Source organism: Cnephaeus nilssonii (assembly GCF_951640355.1).
Source record: "Cnephaeus nilssonii genome assembly, chromosome: 4".
In the NCBI taxonomy this organism is placed as follows: Eukaryota; Metazoa; Chordata; class Mammalia; order Chiroptera; family Vespertilionidae; genus Cnephaeus; species Cnephaeus nilssonii.
This window is the reverse complement of record NC_137075.1, coordinates 77,498,313-77,518,218: the sequence shown is the minus strand read 5'-3', so window position 1 is coordinate 77,518,218 and position 19,906 is coordinate 77,498,313. Positions and strand designations below refer to the sequence as shown.

Below are 19,906 nucleotides of genomic sequence, written 5' to 3'. Positions count from 1 at the left end.
GAGGCCATGTACTGGCCAATCAAATGCAAGCGATTGATGTATGTCTTTTCTCAGCAAGGTGGTTAGGCAGCAAGCACGTCCTCCATCCACTCTCTTCTTTGTCATGGCAACCTTGGAAGCTACATTTTCCAAATGGCATAGTTATAAGATGGAAGAGGGCTGCTGAACTTGCACTATATTTTATGTGAAGGAGAAATAAATATATCTAGCTACTGAGAGCTCAAGGGTTGATCTGTTGCAGCAATGCTTAGCAGTCATTGCTGTGATTCAGAACAGACATCTTGGTACGAGACAGGCCATGTTCATTTAAGGGATACACAGAAGGTTATATCAACCTTTCCTCTCAGGAGTTTAAGTCAAGAGTTCTATCCATTCTGCTCATAGCTATTATTCATTGTATTCATTGGATATCTACTCTTCTAGAGGGGATGGAATAAATCCTTCTAGACAAAAAAATTTCTTTTTGCTACAAAATGCATTTATTTCCAGCCAGATAAAATTCCCCAACTGCATACATGGGTACATATTACAAGGTCCTTCTTTGATAACTGTCCTGTTTACAAGAGCCATTTCTAATTATTAAGATGCAAACCAAACAAACATCTCCATCTCTTAAAATATAATTTAAATAAACTGCTAATGTATAAGCCATAAGTCTGGTCACTGACATGAGTGGCATGCGATTCTTCACGGAGGAGTCCAGAGCAACGGTGAGATTCCACAAGTCAGCAGGCAGCAAGCACCTCTAGTTCATCTGCTGGTTGTGTGGGTAGTTGCTGTATGGCAGTGAGCCTTGTGTGAAAACAGCTGAGTACAGACAAAGAAGTATGGCATGTGCAACATGGAGAGGCATTTCACAAAATGCAAACACCCTTCAGGTAAATCAATGGGCTGTGGAATGAAAACATGGTGAATGCACATCTGTTTACACTAGCCCACCGGGCACTCAATATTGTGGCACCATCTCACTGGGCACTCAATAAATATCAAGGTAAGGATAAGAGAATAAATTGGAATGTTGTCTTGGTGCCCAACATCTGTTTTCAAGATTGAGCTTTAGGTTATAATTTTTTGCATACCATATTTTTGTTTCTTCAGAGTAAATCGTTCTATTTGGAAAGCCACCCATTTCCTTATCTTCAGATTCTTCATTAGCATTTAGAGACTCCTTGCAGACTGCCAGTCTTAGGAGCTCATTGGCTTACAGATTTAAAGAGCACAGACAAGTCCATACAAGTCTTGAGTTGTCCCTTGAAAATATTCTGTTTGGCTCAGAATATTCTCTAGGACCTAGTTTATTCTTCACAAATTCTCTCCTTGTGGTTCCTCTTAATATCCCAAGCCTGAAATAGCCTTGGAAACTCATAGGCTGATCAGTGTATTTCGTCACGAACTCTCATTTCAGTACTATTTCCAGTGCCGTGGCTCCCTCGGGACTTGAAATAGTTGCTCTCTTGAAGTTCCGTCCCTTGGAGTTCACCACCTACTCCCTGACATTAAGGTTCTTGCTCTAACGCGGATGCTGGGGAGTTCCCCACAAAGGAAATCCCTGGAAAATTGGCATCCCCTTGTGATTCTCACGTCACTCTCTCCTTCCATCAAGCTAAGGTTGCAATTCCGGAGACACAAAGGAAAAGTTTCTAAACTCATCTTGGTTAATCATCGGGAGATGTCCCTCATCAATTGGAGTTAAAACTGGCTCTTCTTTTATGAAGTCGGGGTCAAAATTACTGACATCTTCTCGGGATTTCTGTCAACAAGGAAACAAGGGTCAGATTACGCACTTGAGGACTTTCTCTCGTCTTCCATGAGTCTTAGCCCAGTGAGTTCAGAGAACTGCTCTGCCACTCACACTGTAGCATTATTTACAGTTATAACAATTATGATTACACAGCGTTTTATAGTAAATCTACTGCATTGTGTATAATTATGGCATTTGGTAACCACCAATTCACTAACCCCATGAAAATCCTGCTGAGTAAGGCCAGCCGTAGGCTGGGAGGCTAAGGAATTAACTTGGTCACCTGACCCAGCTGGCTCACTCACCCTTTACTCTCCATTTCACTGAGGTGCCACTTCTCCACAGGCCTTACCGAGAGGCACATTTGCCAATGGAGACTGAGTTCACACTTGCCCCACTTCTTGTTTGTACCCAGGTCTGTGTGCTTGAAGGGATTTTCTCAGAAGACTTCTTAGAAATGCTGAGTTTAGGGAACAAGGGCCTCTTCCTTTACCCACCTGTGAGATTCTATGCCCAGCTGGCAGAGCTTCCCTTATCCCAAGGGAGGTGGCAGGTGGCTGCCCATTAAAGGCAGTGGTGTTACTTTTGGGTGCTTGGTGTCCAACCTAGTAAGCTCTTATACATTAAGCTAATTGTGTGCTTGGAAATGCTGGTGTTTTTACATCTTTATAAACGATGCTGAAAAGGTCATTTCTGCTGCTATTGTACCTCTCATTTCTCTTACTTGAGTCAATGATACTTTTCTCTCCACCTCTGGAGCATCCCTCATCCCCCTAACTCTTGATCTACTGCTAGCCCAGCATCTCTGCCTTCCCATGTGGATCTTTGGACACACAGCTAATAAAGAGCTTACTTCTCAGACCAAGAGCTAGACCCACCCTCAGGAAGGCTGCCCCGCTCAGCTTGGGGAGGTACCTCTGGTGCTCTTGGTATTTCTTCAGACAAAAAGGACTTGGCCTATTCTGGCCTCAGCTCTGCGCTATAGTAGCATGCAAGATGCGAGAACTTTGTGAGAAGTAACCTGGGCACGTGGTGTTGACTCCGGGGTGAGGCCGCCCTGCCAAGTGTCAGGCTGAACTTCTGGAGTGGTATTCCATGGGGAACCATCCCGTTGCTCAAAAGACTTTGGTGGAACACTATGATATCAAAGAAAGAGGCAAGTCTGCTGTGATGGGCTTGGACACTTACGATTCTGGGTCTGAAAGGTGGTTCTAGTTGGCGATGGTTCAGCTGGGCCCAGTCTATTTCCTTAAAGAAAGGATGTCTCAAGATGGCGTGCTCGCCGCCCTGAGTCAGGCTGCCCAAGCGCATAGTGGGGTTCTTGGTCATGAACTGCGAGAGAGGGGGAGAAAGAGAGTGGATCATTCAGTCATTTACCACAAGTACATCACAGATGGTGGGCGCCCGCTCTGGCAGAGGAGCCCCGGGAGGCTGATCTTGCTTAACTCGTTGAATTTTCCATTAAAGGCAGCACAGCCACGGTGAATCATCCCTTAAAGGCGCAGCTGCTTGTGTATTTACGGCCTTCCCCACTTCCATTTCAGACGTGGCCACTAAAATAAAGCTGAAGGGTCCAGTTTTCTGTAAATACCATGTATTTTTCTTTCCTCTTTGAAGAAAAGAAACTCTTTATAAAGTAGTGAGCCTTTCTCCAACTCCGCAGTTGTAGACAGCCCACATCTTATGAATGGGGCTACTTTTAGGAACAGCTGTGCCATTTTTCTGAGACCCGACTGGCTGGCTGGGATTCCCACTCTCTGACAAGACCACAGAGAGAAGAGTGAGAGCCATTATTTTGAAGATCTCTGTGAAGAAGCCGCAAGGATGAAAAACTTACCCATTCTGCGTTCTGGCTCTGGGATAGACAAAGTTGGCCACTTTTCTTTAAGTAACAAAGATATCATGGTTTCAACTGAAAAGTGTTTTTTGTGTTGTTGTTTTTTTTCCTTCAAGATGCTCCCTTCTCCCCTGTCCTTCCATCTCAAAATGTTTAATGACTGAGAATCTTGCTACATGGGCCAAAAACTAAAACAAGCATCATCACACATTCAATGTGTGTATATAAACCTCATGTCTTCATGTCAATTGGGAAACTCTCCTGGGGCTGTGCTCCTGTCAAGATGTTTGGGCTAAATCTACTTTCACAAAATGGCCAATTAAAGGTGTTCTGATCACATCCTGACCAGGGACTACACGGGATAATTCGCTTTTCACGGCCAGAATGTGATTTTGGATTTCAAAGGCCCTGAAGCTAACTTAATTTCCCATTTTTAAAAGAAAATTGCCTCGGATAATATGTTTTGTTTTTGGTTTTACATTTAAATCGCATTATCTTTGAACAAGTTTATGACACCTGATGACAGGCCCTGAGCACCCCTTTCCAGGTTTGATTTATGGATACAGGACAAAAGTGATGCTGTGTTCACAGAAACTGCTTTGGAGTGGAAATTTCCAGAGTCAATACAAAGGCGATCTTGTGGAAGGTGCAGACGTGAAAAGATGGTGTTAGAGGATAGAGGCAGCCATGCCGCCACGCCAGGTGTCAGCTGCAAAGCCTCCAGTGTTGCTCCAGCTGAAAAGGATCGTATGGAGAAAGGAGGTGGCGGCAAAAGTCCCTAAGCAAATCTGACAGGATGGGCCTCAGGAAATGCGGAAACAGCTTTAAAAGGGAGCCAATGAAGAGGGAAGACACGGATGGGGTTGACAAGGGATGCAGCCACAGGACTGGAAGCGGAGCCGAAAGGGAAAGGAGCCTTCCGAGCTCCCCGGGTCCAACCAGAGCAGCTGGCTCTCCAGGCAGGTGCAGTGGTGAGCGTGGAGGCAGGTGATACATAGCTCACAGGTAACTCAGTTCTGTGAGAGCTAGGGGTTCTGCTGCGTGGGCTCTCCCGGATGTTGGGAGTATCATGATCAGCCGCTCAGCAAGGAAAGGGAAATGCATACATAAAAGAAACAGGTAGATTCTCTCCTCAGGGAAGTCAATGGGATACCATCCCTGATAGAAGAGTAGTGTCTATTCTAAGAACTAATTAAAAATCTGTGTTTCTAAAAACTCAGGATCCAAGGATGGGAGAACAGATCCAGATGGCTTGTGGGAAATTCCCAGTGATGCTAGCGGAGGACAGCTGTGACTGTGCGGGTACAACTTGCTCTTCTGGGCAAGGGGAACAGTGCACGGCTCTGGATGTCAGGGTGGCAAAAACACCAGAGTCCCAGAGACCCTGCCCGTGTTTCCCTGCCCCAGCACTGAAGGCCAGCTTCCACAGGGCAGTGGGAAAAGGTGTTGCCTGAGGAAAATTAGACCAGATCTTGGCGGCTGCCTAAAAACGACATCCCTGGAAATGGAGATGGGCAGAATAACCCTTTCACTAGCTTGATACTTTCTCTCGGGGTTCTGATAAGTCCTTTTGAATAACAAAGCATTTTTGTTTTGACCTTTAATAGCTTGTCTTGAGCCCTTAGACACAACCATCCACTTAAAGTTTAATTCAGTTCCATTTACAAAGGTTGACGGGTGTCTACAGATGACAAGGATAGCGGGAGTGATATGATGAAGGAGCTGATCAGAGAAGGGGGAGAGGCAAGCAAGCTTTATCCATAATACACAGCTGGATGGAATGAGAAGAGAGAGCAAAACGCTGGGGGAACTTTGAAGAGGGACTGGATAAATAGCAATGGGGGCTGGTGGTGAGAAGGCACGTAACAGCCTCATGGAAGAGGTGGCATTGGACGAGAGATAGGCAGATGAACAGAATGAACATAGGCACACTGTCTTCCACTTTCATGCCTAACACAGTCAGCACAGATGCATGCAGGCACCTGGTATGTTGGTGGAGAAGCACATGGCATGGCAAGGCTGGCATATGGGGATGGTTGAGGGACCAGGGGGCAGCCAGTAGGATTCATCAAAGTGTGTGAAGGGGTGAGTGACAAGGGCTGCGCTGTGATTTGGGAAGTGACTCTTCCACAGTGTGATGAACACAGCCCGAACGAAGGGGTCAGACATTGGTGGCAGATGAGCAGTTGAGGAGGTTGAGACAAAAACTGAGAAGACATGACAGGTTCAGAAGCTGGAAGAGTGTCTGGTTAGTGGGGAGGAAAAGTTGGGAGCAAGTCCTGCAGGCCTGTGAACGAAGAAGAAACACAATCCACCCAGCTGGGAGCAGAGAGAAGGGCCAAGGGGGGAGTTCAAGGTCTAAGGGGCCATCTGCACTGGTCAGCTGACAGAGCTGTGGTGTTGGGTAACAGAAATAGGTAAAGAGGGGCGCAACAGACTACTATGAGTGGTATTAATATTAATGGAAGCCCTGGCCAGTATGCTCAGTGGTTAGAGTGTTGGCCCATACATTGAAGGGTCATGGGTTTGATTCCTGGTCAAGGGCATGTACCTGGGTTTCTGATTCGCTCCCCACCCCCCAGTTGGGGCACATGTGGGAGGCAACCACTTGATGTCTCTCTCACATCCATGTTCTCTCTCTCTCTCTCTCTCTCTCTCTCTCTCTCTCTCTCTCTCTCTCTCCCTCCCTCCCTCCCTCCCTCCCTCCCTCCCCCTCTCCCTCCCCCTCTCCCTCTCTCTTTTCACTCTCTCTGAAAAGCAATGGAAAAAAATCCTCTGGTGAGGATTAACTAAATAACTAAATAAAATATTAATGGAAGTAGTAGCAGTAGTAATGGTATTTTTGTCAAAGGAACAAAACCAAACCATCGAACATTTCTCAAGACCTACAGTATACAGATTTGGGAGATTGATGAGCTCAGCTTTGCATTTCAGGTATAGAGACGTCCACATGGCGATGACTGGCTGTGTAAGTCTGGGTGCAGCCGAGGGTAGAGAGCTAACCCCGAGACATCAACATCTGGTGAGAGAGCAAGAGCTAAAACTGCGAGGGCAGCAGGATTAAGGAGAGGGAGAGAGAGTGCGAACTGAGACCGGCCCAGGCCTCAGACATTTTGTTTGGCCCATATAGTGTGTTTTAAAATACTTTTAATTACTTGCCACACATTTAAAGACTAGGAAATGTCTCATCACATAAAAGTCAAGTTTTCCAATTTCTCTTGGAAAATGGGATATTCTGGAACACTGGACCTTTTTCTGGATAAAAGAAGCCTGGGGTTGAACAGTGGCTGCCTCATTAGAGGGGCAGATGGGCCCTGGTCAGCCACCTCCCACCACCCCCGGCTGGCTCCGCTCCCTGACTTGCATAGCTCCTGCGCCCTGGCCCAGAGTGAGAAGAAAGCCAGGGTGGCAGTGGGAGGGGCTCATGAAGAAGCAAGAGGAGAACAAATAGCAAGACACAGAAACCTGGACAGGGACCATTTCAAGGATGGTGTTACAGCCCCTCTATGACTACCCCCCTCTGAAGATTCAGAGATGGGGAGTTAAGGGAACAGGTTGACATTGGTCCCTGGCCTGAAGTCTTTGCCAGGACACAGTGGTAGAGGTGTATAGGGTTGGGGACCAAGGAGCTCGCTGCCCCGGGCCAGGCACAGGACTCTCCTAAGCTCGGTGTTCCTGGGGCTGAGAAGTTAATGGCATAACCCTTTCACAGAAAACTTCCTTTATTTGCTTATGTCCCCAAGGGGACCCAAATGCCAAACAAGTTAACAATGTTTGAGCAATCATTTGTCTGTGTCTAAGGTCTACTTAAAATTTGCCTCACCTCAACTGACCTCCTTCCTGACCGTGGGCCAAACGAGAAAGTCAGCCAAGGAGGAAAATAAAGTGTCTTCATGAAAGATTCTGGACACATTTACTGAAGGAGGCAGAAGTTTTCTAGGGTCAATAAAAGCACTTTACAAGCTGCAAAGAGTGAGGAGGCCAGGGCGGAAAATCTGACTCCACCCCAAATGTAAGTGTCAAGCTGACTGGGAAGCAGGGGCCGGAGAGCGATCAAGAATGCATGGGCTCATTTCGAATTCCCCTGCCTCCTGTGGCCCTCTTTTAAGTGGAATCTAACTACAGGCTGCGGAAGGAATCAGAGGCACACCTGACCTCAGAATGAGGCACTCGGCAAGTTCTGTCAGGGCCACAGAGAAACTCTGACCACAGGGGAGAGCAGTCAGCCATGCGTCTTCCCGAAAGAAGCTCTACAGTGAAATGTAAGAGATTTAGGGCAGGTTCGTACAAGAATGTCCTGGGAAGCCTACTGTAAACTAGGGAAACACGTAAAAAACATAAGAGCTCTTCTGACAGTTAGGCTCTGCAGTTCCATGATCTGTGTCGGTCTACCAGTTCTATCGCCAACGAGCTTTGTGACCTTGTACACATTTCTTAACTTCTCTGGGCCTCGGCTTCTCCAACTAGGAAATGGAGATTTCCCTGTATCTCAGAAGGTTGCTATGACAAGTAAATGGGATAATCCATGGAAAATGCACGTCACATAGAAGCCCTTGAAAAAAGGCCCTATCAGTAAGCATCTTGTTAAACCAGTTGTAGGTCCATCCTGTTCTACCTAAAGGCAGGAGCATGGCCTGAGAGACTGAGAGTCTGAGGTCAGCCTTGACCCTGAAACTCATCTGGCTCTCCCTGTTCCTCCACTTTGCAGCCAGTGAAGACAGACCGAGGTCTGTTTCTGCTCTCACAGTCCCAGGCTCCGACAGTGGTAGTAATAGTCTCTGGGAAACAATTATTGTGCAAGTACAGATTTCTAAAGACGATCTTAAAACAAGCAGACAAATAATACTTGGGTTTTAACGTGCAGTTGTATCTGCATCAATAAAAGGAGGGAGATCATGAATGCAGGATGAGGGTGCAATGGAGCCATTTCCTTGTAAGTCTGGTGTTGGGCACAGCACTCCATGTCTCGTGGGCTCTGCTACACAGGAGGAGGCTTTGGCTTAGAGCTGTTGGATGCTCCACAGGATAGAGTTCAAACTAACCCTGTGTAATAATGTGTCTTGAGATAACAGGATCCAAATGTACTTTTGAAACTCTTTATAATGTAGACAATGGCTAAAAGTGTGTGTTTTTTTCCCTCTTTCAAAATCTGCCTGACTTCAGAGGAGGAGGACTAGTTATATAAATAGAGCCATCATTCTAATAAGATTTTCTTCCAGGAGGGAGAACACACTGTATTTTCTTCCTACTAGTTGGATTTGGCTGCTGGGCAAACAAAATGACCTTCTCCTTTCATCCAATTTCAGACAAGAGAGCAGAGAGAGTTAGCTGTTAGTGCTGGCAAGCCAGGGGGAAGGGAACTGTGCCACAGGACATTCCCATCAATATTCCAGGGAGACACCCTGAAATGGGAAGAAGGCATTGTACGACTCTACAGAGAGTCCTGGGGAAGGAGAGCAGAGAAAGAGCTCAGGACACAGAAGAGTGTATGGTTCATGGTATGGTGGCCAGCCTCAGCCAGCATAGGCGCACAACACGGGGTTGACAAAATGCATGCTTGTGTGTGCATGTTGCAGCCACGCATGTCTGCCTTTTGCCACTGGCACAGACAGTCTGACCTAGTTAGGAAGACCAGTCATCAAGCCTCCTTTCACACCCCTCCATGCCAGCTGTGGTGGTGAGGCTCAGGCATGAGAATGACCTGTGCCAGCAGCACCATCCAGCTCAGAGCAGTGGTAAGAGGGAGAAGGACAGTCATGTGAGTGAGTTAATGGACAGCATGGGAGGAAAGAGACACCAGGGCTCTGACGTGGTGTTGATAAGTCACTTTTCTATAGGAGAAGGCGGGGACAAATATTGCAACCGAAGATGAGGCTGACGAGAAACCACTGGGGATGGGATGGTGCTTGGGATGGGGGAGGATACATAATGGATTTTCAAAATAGCTCCGAGGAAACAAACTGTCAGCTTCCCAAGGACAGGTTATTATACACAATGGTTGCTATGGAATATTGGACAGGTTATTATACACAATGGTTGCTATGGAATACTGGAGGAGCCCAGAGAAGGAGTGTTGCTCTAGCTTGTTCAGAGTGGATCTGTGTGGAATATACTAGGCAGGGCTGAAACTAGTAATCTGCACACCTGGGGCAGTCCATCACCCTGCCATTCTCACTGCACACAGAGGTCCAGCTCCAGACTGGTTTGGGCAGGGGGCAGCTGTTGGAGTGGGAAAGAGAATGGTATAGTTTTTATTTATCTGTATTTTTCAATTATAGTGGACATACAATATTATATTAGTTTCAGATGTATAACATTGTAATTGGACATGTATATACCTTACAAAGTGATCACCCTGATAAGTATCCATCTAATACCATGCATAGTTATTATAAGAGAGGGGTGCGCAAAAGTAGGTTTATGGTTCTGAGTATGCAAAACATAGTTTATTCTTGTATTATTAATTCACTAGAGGCCCGATGCATGAATTTTGTGCAAGGGGCTTGGCCCTCACAGCCGCGGCGGCTTGCCTCAGCCCTCACAGCCTCCTGCAGCCCGGTCTTTGTCTGGAAGGTCGTTCTGCTGTCAGTCTAATTAGCATATTACGCTTTTATTATTATAGATTATTGTATTATTTTCCATACAAATTACTGTAAACCTACTTTTGCCCACCCATAATATTGACCATGTTCCCTATGGTGTACTTTACATTCCCATGACTATTTTGTAACAGACAATTTGTACTTCTTAATCCCTTCACCTTTTTCATCCATACCCACCTCCATCTGGCAACCATCAATTTGTTCTTTATATGTGAGTTTGTTACTATCTTGTTTATTATGATTTCACATGCAAGTGAAATCGTATGGTATTTGTCTTTCTCTGACTTAGTTCACTTTGCATAATACCCTTTAGATCCACCCATGTTGTTACAAATGTCAAGATTTCATTCTTTTTTTTGGCCAAGGAATTTTCTATTGTGTATATGTACCACATCTTTGTTATCCATTTGTCTTTTGATTGGAATACTTAATCTATTTACATTTGAAGTAATTACTGATCGGTATGTAGTTAGTGGCATTTTATTGTTTTTTGGTTTTTGTAGTTCTTCTCTGTTCCTTTCTTATTCTCTTCCTATTTTCTCTTGTATGTTGATGACTTTCTGTAGTGTTGTTCTTGGATATCTTTATTTTTATTTCTTGTATAAAATCTTATAGATTTTTGGTTTATGGTTACCACGTGCTTCATATATACCAAGCTTGTTTACACCAGTCTATTTTAAGTTGATAGTTGCTTATGTTCAAACATATTCTAAAATTGCTACAAAAAAATAAAATAAAATCAATACCATTTTTACTCACCTCCTCCCCATTTGTTTTCATCATCATTTCTTACTTCTTTTGTGTATATGTTTGTATGTATCCCTTAGTTTACTCTTGTGATTACACATGATCTTCCTACTTTTGCCTTTTAGCCTTTGTAGTAGCTTTATGGTTGGCTGATCCACTGCTTTTCACTGTTTGCTTTTGTCAGTGAGCATTTTTTTCTTTCCCATATTTTCTTATTCATATATTTTATCTTTTCTACTTAAAGAAGTCCCTTTAACATTTCTTGTAATACTGGTTTAGTGGTGATGAACTTCTTTAGCTTTTTCTTGTTTGGGAAGCTCTGTATCTGTCCTTCAATTCTAGATGATAGCCTTGCTAGGTAGAGTCATCTTGGTTGTAGGTTTATGCTTTTCATCTCTTTGACTATTTCATGCCACTCCCGTCTGGCCTTCAAAGTTTCTGTTGAAAAATAAGCTGATAGTCTTGTGGGAGCTCCCTTGTAGGTAACTGCTTTATTTTTCTTGCTACTTTTAAGTTCGCCTGTCTTTAACTTTTGACATTTTAATTATGGTGTATCTTGGTGTGGGCCTCTTTGGGTTCATCTTGTTTGGGACTCTCTGCATTTTTCTGGACTTATATGTCTATTTATTTAACAAGGTTAAGAAAGTTTTTAGTTATTTCTTAAATAGGTTTTCAATCTCTTGCTCTCTGTCTTCTCCTTCTGGTCTCCCTGTGATGCAGTGTTGGTATGCTTGATGTTGTCCCAGAAGTCCCTTAAACTATCCTCCCCTTTTAAAATTCTTATTTTTGTTTGATGTTCCAATTGGGTGTTTTCCACTACCTTGTCTTCCAGACTGCTGACTGCATCCTCTGGTTCATCTAATCTGATGTTGATTTTCTCTAATGTATTCTTACTTCAGTAATTGTATTCTTCATTTCTGACTGGTTCTTTTTTATGGTTTCTATCTTTTTTGCTGAGGTTCTTCCTGAGTGTATCTATTCTTCCTTTTAAACTCCTTGAGCATTCTCATAGCCTGTATTTTGAACTCTGTGTCTCATAGATGGCTTGTCTCCATTTTGTGTGTGTGTGTGTGTGTGTGTGTGTGTGTGTGTATGTGTGTGTGTGTGTTGTTGTTGTTGTTTTTCTGGAATTTTGACCTGTTCTTTCATTTGGGATATGCTTGTCTCATTTTCGCTGACTCCCCGTGTTTGTTTCTGTGTTTGAGATCTGTTACATCTCCTTGTATTGGCAGAATGGCCTTATGTAGTTCATATCTTGTGAGGTTCAGTGGTGCAGTCTCCCAGCTCACCTGAGCTGGGTGTCCCTGGTGTGGGTTTTGTGTGCCACCTGTTGTAGTTGAGCCTTGATTGCTGTTTGCACGTTAGTGGGAAGGACTGACCCTCAGGCTGACTGGTTGTTTGTAAGAGCCGGCCATGACTACAACAATAGGCTGTTGTGCAGGGGCTGACCCCACAGAGCAGGAGTCACTTTAGCAGGGCTCTGGTGCCAGCCGGATCTGCCCTTCAGGTGTGTCATTTGTGGGGCTGGTTGAATGGTGCTCTGCTGTGGTTTGAAGCTGGCTACCAGGTATGTTGGTTCTGGAGCCTCTTAGGAAAGGCTCCAGTGTAGGCCAAGGTCAGCCACTGTTCGTGCCTGGCTTGGGGCCACGTGGTAGAAGATACAAAGTGATATGTGGTTTGTTATTGCTTGTTCTGGGCTTAAAGGTGCTTGGGAGAGGCTATGCTGTGAACTGAGGCTGGCTACCACTAATGCCGGGCTTGGGACCCTGTGGTGGGTACCACAGTGTGAGCTGAGTCCATCCGCCATTTGTGCCAGACTTGTGGACCCTGAGTGGAAGTTAACTTTCCAAGCCAACACTGGCCACAGCTCATGGTAGGTTTGGGGCCACTTAATAGGAGTTACAATGCAAGCTGAGACCAGTAACCATTTGTGCTAGGCCTGGGGCTGCTTAGCAAGAGATAGAAGGCACGCTGAGGCCAGCTACTGCTTGTTTGGGGTTTGTGAACCTTTGAGAGGTTTTAGGGAAGTCTGCAGCATGAGCCCGAGGCAGGCTGCTTGTGTAGAAAAGCCAGTGGAAACAGCTTGGGCAGGTGTTTGAGTTGGATGGGGTCTCAGGGAATCAGTGTGGTGAACTTGTTAGCCAGGTTAACAGAGATCAGAAATTTGGTGCCCAACTGCACCTGCTGTATGGGTGGGAGGAGGACTCAACAAAGGAACAATGGTGCCTGCCAGGGCTTCTATTGTGGAGAGAGCTGCCCTGACCCTCCAGCCCCTGCCCTGACTCTAGTCAATTCAGTTCTTCCCCATGTGTCCCTGGCACTTTTTGATCTGCTTCCCCAGGGCTGGAGCTCAGATCAAGTGAGTTTGTGAGTAAGTCCATATATTAGGCCCCTCAAGAGGAATGCCTGGGACTCCAGCAGCCCTCCATCTCACTCAGACACAATCCCCACTGGTTTTCACAGACAGATATTATGCAGCCTCCTCTTCCTAGCACTGGTGCCCCAGCTTGGGGAGCACTGGGACCCCTCACTCCTCGGGGGGGACCTCCACAGCCTAAATATCCCTCCCAATTCCCAATTCTTTTTTGTTGTTGTTAATGCTCACCTGAGGCTATTACTTCCATTGCTTTTCAGAAAAAGTGGGAGGGAGGGGGGAACTTTGATGTGAGAGAGACATACTGAGTGGTTGCCTCCTGCATTTGGCCCGATCAGGGGCGGGGAGAAAACCCACAACCCAGGTACATGTCCTTGACCCCTTGACCGGGAATCGAACCCACAACCCTTTGATTCACGGGCTGACTCTCTAGCCATTGAGCAACACTGGTCATGGCTCACTCCCAATTTTTTTTTTTTAAATATATAATTTTATCGATTTCAGAGAGGAGAGGAGAGAGAAACATCAATGATGAGAGAGAATCACTGATTGGCTGCCTCGTGTTCGCTCCCCTCTGGGGATTGAGCCTGCAACCCAGGCATGTGCCTTGACCTGGAATCAAACTTCAACCTCCTGGTTCACATTCATAGGCTGATGGTCAACCACTGAGCCACACTGGCCGGGCCTCCCTCCCAATTCTTAATTGCCACACTGTGGGTATGGGTCCTGATCGTTCTGCCTCTCTGCCCCTCCTACAAGTCTTGTGGCTTCTTTATATTATTAGTTATAGGACTTCTGTTTGTCTGGTCTCCAGGTGGTTTTCAGTGATGTGTGTTCTATAATTTACTTGTAAAATTGATGTGGTCATGGGAGGAGGTAAGCACAGCATGTTTCTACTCTGTCATCTTGACCAGAAGTCCAGTATCAAACCATCCCTCTTATTAAAGGATCTATAGTAACTTTCTGTAAACAGTGTTTGAAAAATCAGCTCTAATGGTCTACAGTGGAATCCTCTGCATTACTCCAATCCAGTTTTCCTCTGCTTCCTCCTCCTCCTCCTGGCCGACCACCTTGGTTGCTCCCTTGAGCATTCCAATTATCTACCAGGAGGGGAGTAGGAAATAGAGAGCATCTAACTCACTACTGCTCTGATCAACTGCGTGGTGACAAATACAGGACAGTTGTGGCAAAAAGGATCTCAAAGTCGTGGTTCCCTCTTTGTTCACAGAGGCAAACAGGCCTGCTGTAGACAATGCACAGATGATGAAATCTGATAGGTGTGATGACAGATAAACCCACACACGTACAGACACACTTTAATTTCTATAAAGCTTAGGAACAAAAGCACTCTATAATCTCCTCTGATGCTAAGTTTACAGTGCCTCCCGACTGACAAAGGTGACTCAGGAGAATGCCCCAAACTCCTTTCACCACTTGCTGAACCTGGCCACCTGTGTGAGCTCCGAGGAAGGGGCGTTGACCTCACCTGAGTCAGCACTGAGCCTCAGGATCTCTTCCAGGAGATGATTTAGCACAAAGGAGCACTCATCTCAGAGGCCCTCACCTTCCTGAGCTCTGGACTTGTGAGGACTCCCCGAAGACTTTTTGAAGCTAGCTGTAGGCAAAATTTAGTGCCAGCCACAGAAGCTCTAAGAAAACTATATATTTTCTTTTGTCGTGATTATTAGTACTTTGGGATGATTTGGTAGTGCCAGATTAGGAAATTCAGTGACATGGTAGCCTATTAAAAATGTATTTATTCCAAAACAAGATTAAAAAAAACACACCATAAAAGCATCATCTTTAAGGTCAAATCTGGAAAGCTTATACAGTAGGTCCTCGGGTTACATCGGAGACCCATTCCTGCGGCGCGACGTGACACGATTTTCGCCGTAAGTCGGAACCCACCTACAGAAGCACCCACGTCACTCACATGGAGCACATACACAGCAGTAATGAAGTGCAACAGTAAAAAAAGTTTAAAAGATAACAATTCCTGACCTTTACTTGTGGTAAATAAATAATAAAAACATAAAGCACATATGTACATACATCGAAATGACGGAACTTTTTTTTTTTTTAAATAAATGGGAGGTGGCGACGTAACCACGAAATGACATAAGTCGCGTCCGATGTAACCCGAGGACTGTCTGTATCTGTTCTTTGCACAAGTGTGCATACTTTTTCTCTGTTAACTTCTGTAGATGTTGTGAGCTTTTATAATCTCGTCTGTAAGAGTAGGGGTGGATATTGTTTGCTTTCAGAACACTCACATGTGCGCATAACATATATGTTTAAAGGAAAGATGAGAAATGAGAGACAAAAGGCCAAGCAAGGAATAGTCTTCCCACTGCATTTTTTTGAGCACATACCATGGTTATTTTTAGTTGCAAGGCTCATTGGTTAGTGAGTTGAGAAATATTTTCAAGTAGAAGTCCTGGGCGGAAAGCTGTGTGTGAACTCCTTCTCCTGATTCTGTGTTCCACAGGGAGTATTCTCAAAAGCAAGGGCCTGCTCTCCATCCATGTCTGGAGGAAATGTTTGTACATCCATACACAAACAACTCAAAGGTTCACCATGGGGGGTAGGGGGAGCTGGGGAAGGGCCACGGTAGGAAAGTAATATTTAGTTAGGAGTCTTGACGTTTGGGGAGACATTGGTGCCCATTGGCTCAACCACTTTCTGTGGAATGCTGGACAAGAGCTCCCCTCACCCTGAATTCAGGGGACTCACTGACACTGCTACACCCACACAAAGCCCTGAGGTCTTCGTAACTCGATGGTGTGTTATTTACTATAAATGGCTATCCAGACAGTTTCTTCAGATATGGAATAATACTTTCCATTTAAAAAGGTAGGAAGGAATTTAGAAAGCATTTTCTTTTGAAGGGGAAAAAAAAGTAAAATACCCAGCAGACAGCAATTCCAGTAACAGTCCTGACCTTATGTTCCAAAGAAAAGATCAGGAAATCTCAGGAAGCCAAGTAGGGACGACCTGTCCCTGTGGTACTGGTGAGAGCGGATGTAAAGAACTGGCTGAGAGATCTTGGACCTTTCCTGCCTCTCGGGTGGGAAAAGGCAGACCCAGCCCAACAGAAAAACATTGCACAGGGTCGCAAGGGCAGCGGCTCAGGGCCAAGTACACCAGAGGGGGCTCTCCTCTGTTCCATCTAGTTATTACAAATCCACTTCTTGAGAAGGACTGTTCAAGGATATTAAAGAATAAGCATACTAAAACCACTAATTTTGTCTGTAGCATAAGTATGACCAGGGTGATATAGACTGCCTGTCTAGGACCTTGAGATTCTTACTGAGAATAAAAAATGTAGCTGGATCCATCCTTACTGAAATATTTCATAATAAATTCAAAACTAAACTTAAAGATGTAGCTAGATCCATGGCTCACATCATTTTTTCTCTGTTAACATTGTACTAGAGGCCCAATGCACGAAATTCGTGCAAGAGTAGGCCTTCCTTCCCCCAGCTGCTGGCACTGGCTTCCCTCTGGCACCCGGGACCCGGCTTCTCTTGCAGCCCTGGCTTCGTCCAAAGGTCGTGCAGAAGTACATCTGGTCTAGTTAGCATATTATGCTTTTATTATTATAGAAGATTGTTAAATCATCTCACTTCATTCATGAAGACTGAGTTCACTTTGTCTACATCTACATGTGTGAATGTATACATACATATACATAGGCACGTATATATGCATACACTTTGATTCATGTGTTAATATTAAAAATTTTACCATTTATGGACATTTTCTAGCATATGTTAGTATGTATTCATCGCCCAGCCTTGCAAGTTATTGACACATGCCCAATCTTGTTTAACCGGTTCCTCCCTGCCACCCCTGGTCTATTTTGGAAAAAGTCCCAGGTATTTCATCTGTGAGTACTTCAGTCTATTTGATCCAGAGTGATCTTTTAAATATGAAAATATAATCTTGTCACTCATGCTTGCTTGATATCTTTCAGTGATGAATCTTGGCACTTCAGATAAAGGTTAAACTCCTGCACATGGTCTCCTGTGTCCTTTGTGTCCTCATCACTTTGTCCACCGTCGCCCCAAACATTTGCTGGTGACACGTCAGCCACAGTTACTCAAATGGGCTTCTCCGTTTTCAAGATCTCTGCGTGCTTGTAAGCCTGACTAACTTCTCTGCAGCCTGTGCTCTCAGCTTAAAACTCATCTCCTCAAGATGGCCTCCCTTGACGGCCTTGATTAGTCTGCCTGTTAGAGATTCTCAAAGTACCTCAGACATTTTTCTTGTCAAATTGTACATATCTATATAGCTACTTGTATAATTTCTCTTTTAAACATCTGTCTTCCCACCCCAACTGGACTGTAAATTCCATGAGGGCAGGGATGATGTCTGTCTTGCTCATCTCTGGCCCCTGGCTCCTTGCACAGCATGTGAACCTAGCAGTCCTGTGGTCGCTGTGCATTGATACATGCCTGTCAAATGAATAGGAGGGTCAATATCTATTGGCTATTTAGATCCCGCATATGTGTCTTTGGTTTAGATATAGAGAGCTCCGGGAAAACCAGAAATCCTCTTCTCTCCAGAACAAAAATCTAACACGGCCTCATGTACAATTTAGCGCTTAACAATCTTGATGACATTGGCGAATTGTTCAAGGAGAGGATGAAGATAACGACACCTCTCAGCGTGTTGTGAAATTACTACTCATAACTCAACAATACTAGTAACTTACTTCTGTATGGTGCAGGCCCTTGGAAAATGCTTTCATGTGTACCGCCTCATTTGAAGTGGGCACTGCAGGTGTTATCACCACCTTACATTACTGGAAAGCATGGCAGGAGTAGAATGAGGTCGAGGTCTCTTGACTCTCAGATTAGTGTGTGCTCTCTCCATTCCACCATGAGCATCTGGTTCTCGTCTCTGGGCCTCAGCTACATCTCTCAACCAGGGATGTGGACCAAATATTTTAAGGATCTGCCATTTCTGAAATTCTGTGTTTCTAATAGTCACCCAGCCCTATGAAGTTATGGGTAAAGACAAGTTGATTACACTCCAAAACTTAGCAAGCATGACCTCCCAATGGGTTTTAGGACTAGTATGCAAGACACCATCCAATGAAGTCAACTTTCAACACGAGAAACTTTGGAAGTCACCAAACTCATAGAGCCCTGGAAAGACGCCTGAAATCTCCGTTTTTAAAGAAAACAGTGTGCCTCTCCTTGATCGGGAACCGTACAACAAAATGAAAGCTTGTTCGGAGTCCTTAAAAATATCTCTACTTACCCCACTCCTAGCACAGGTACATTGCGTCAGCCCGCAGTTATCTGGCCTAAGCCCACTTGTTCCTACCTAGCTAGAGCTATTCAAAAGTTATGCAGGCACCAGTGTTTGTAAATCATGTTGTAAAACCACTGGCCTATTTCACCACAAGTGAAACTGTAGACACGCTACAGCTACAGATGTTCAAACAACCTGAAGTCATTCCTTCCTAACCTTCTCACTGAATGCTCTTCCACAGTCACCCTTAAACACTGATGTGTCCCAGGCCCCATCCTCTCTCTCCTCTTCCTCTTCATCCTCTCCCCTCATCAATATCTGCTCCAGCATCTCACTGCCATGCTCGAGTGATCAGCTCCAGCCCCGTGTGACTAATTGTAAGGTATATACCACTTTGTACATGTCCCCTCAAAGTTCCTATGTCCTAAACTCATCTTTTGCTGCGCCCACCCTGCATCTAACACTCCAGGTCTTTGAACACGCCTCTGAGGCTTTGCACACATTATTTCCTCAGCCTAGAATACTATTCTCTCCCCCCACACCCCTGGTCAACCCTACTGAACTCTTATTTATTCCTCCATACCCAGCTTACATGCCACTTCTTTGGTCTTGTCCTTATATCACCTTCCCTGTCCTTGCCTCCAGAGACAGTTCTGATCATTTCTCCTTGGCAGCGAGCTAAGTATTTGTTTACATGCTCTCATTCCTACCAGACTGTGAGCAACATAAGAAGCCATGTCTTTTCATCTCTGCATTCCACCACTAAGCACAGGCCAAGCAAAGAGAAAGCATCAGACAAGTATTTGCTTAATTGAATTAAACCGGGATTCCAGCTTACTAATATATCAGTTTCATCTTCCAGGGTTGTAGACTCATCTCAGGTCAATAGAATAATAATTATTTCTGGCATTATTTAAATGTATAATCTTTAAATAATGCTGTAACATTATTATCATAAGCGCCATATCCTACTTTATTGAAAGTTAAATAGGTGACAGATTCATGCTATGTGGATAATAAGTACACAGCATTCTAGAAGCTTCCTCTAGTGGCTTATGTTTCTGGTACATTAGGAAAGAATCCCATTAGGGAGTGATTTAGGAGCTAAAAACGTGAGACTGCAAGGTTAAAAGACACTTATTAATAGGGAATGGCTAGATGTAGTCTAACTCGGAACCCTGGACTGGGAATCAGGAAAATCTGGATTCTGTATCCCAGGGTTTTGTGTTGTTGTTTTTTAATTGCTAAAGGACAAATGTATGATTCCACTTATACAAGGTACCTGGAATAATAAAATTCAGAGAAACCAAAAGCAAAATGCCAGGGGCTGGAGGGAGTTAGTG

The 19,906-nt window shown here is 44.8% G+C and overlaps 1 protein-coding gene across 1 annotated transcript in view; it reads right to left on the bottom strand.

Moving 5' to 3' along the window:
- Nucleotides 1-469: 469 nt before the first annotated feature.
- The window catches only part of PRKCH (protein kinase C eta), a 219,408-nt gene continuing 199,971 nt past the window's right edge, over nucleotides 470-19,906 (bottom strand). The window contains exons 13-14 of the mRNA XM_079768547.1: nucleotides 2,930-3,073; nucleotides 470-1,750 (exon numbers count right to left, since the gene is read on the bottom strand). Of these exons, the coding sequence (XP_079624673.1) occupies nucleotides 1,604-1,750; nucleotides 2,930-3,073 (291 nt within the window). The 3' untranslated portion in view covers nucleotides 470-1,603. The remainder of the gene's footprint in view (nucleotides 1,751-2,929; nucleotides 3,074-19,906) is intronic.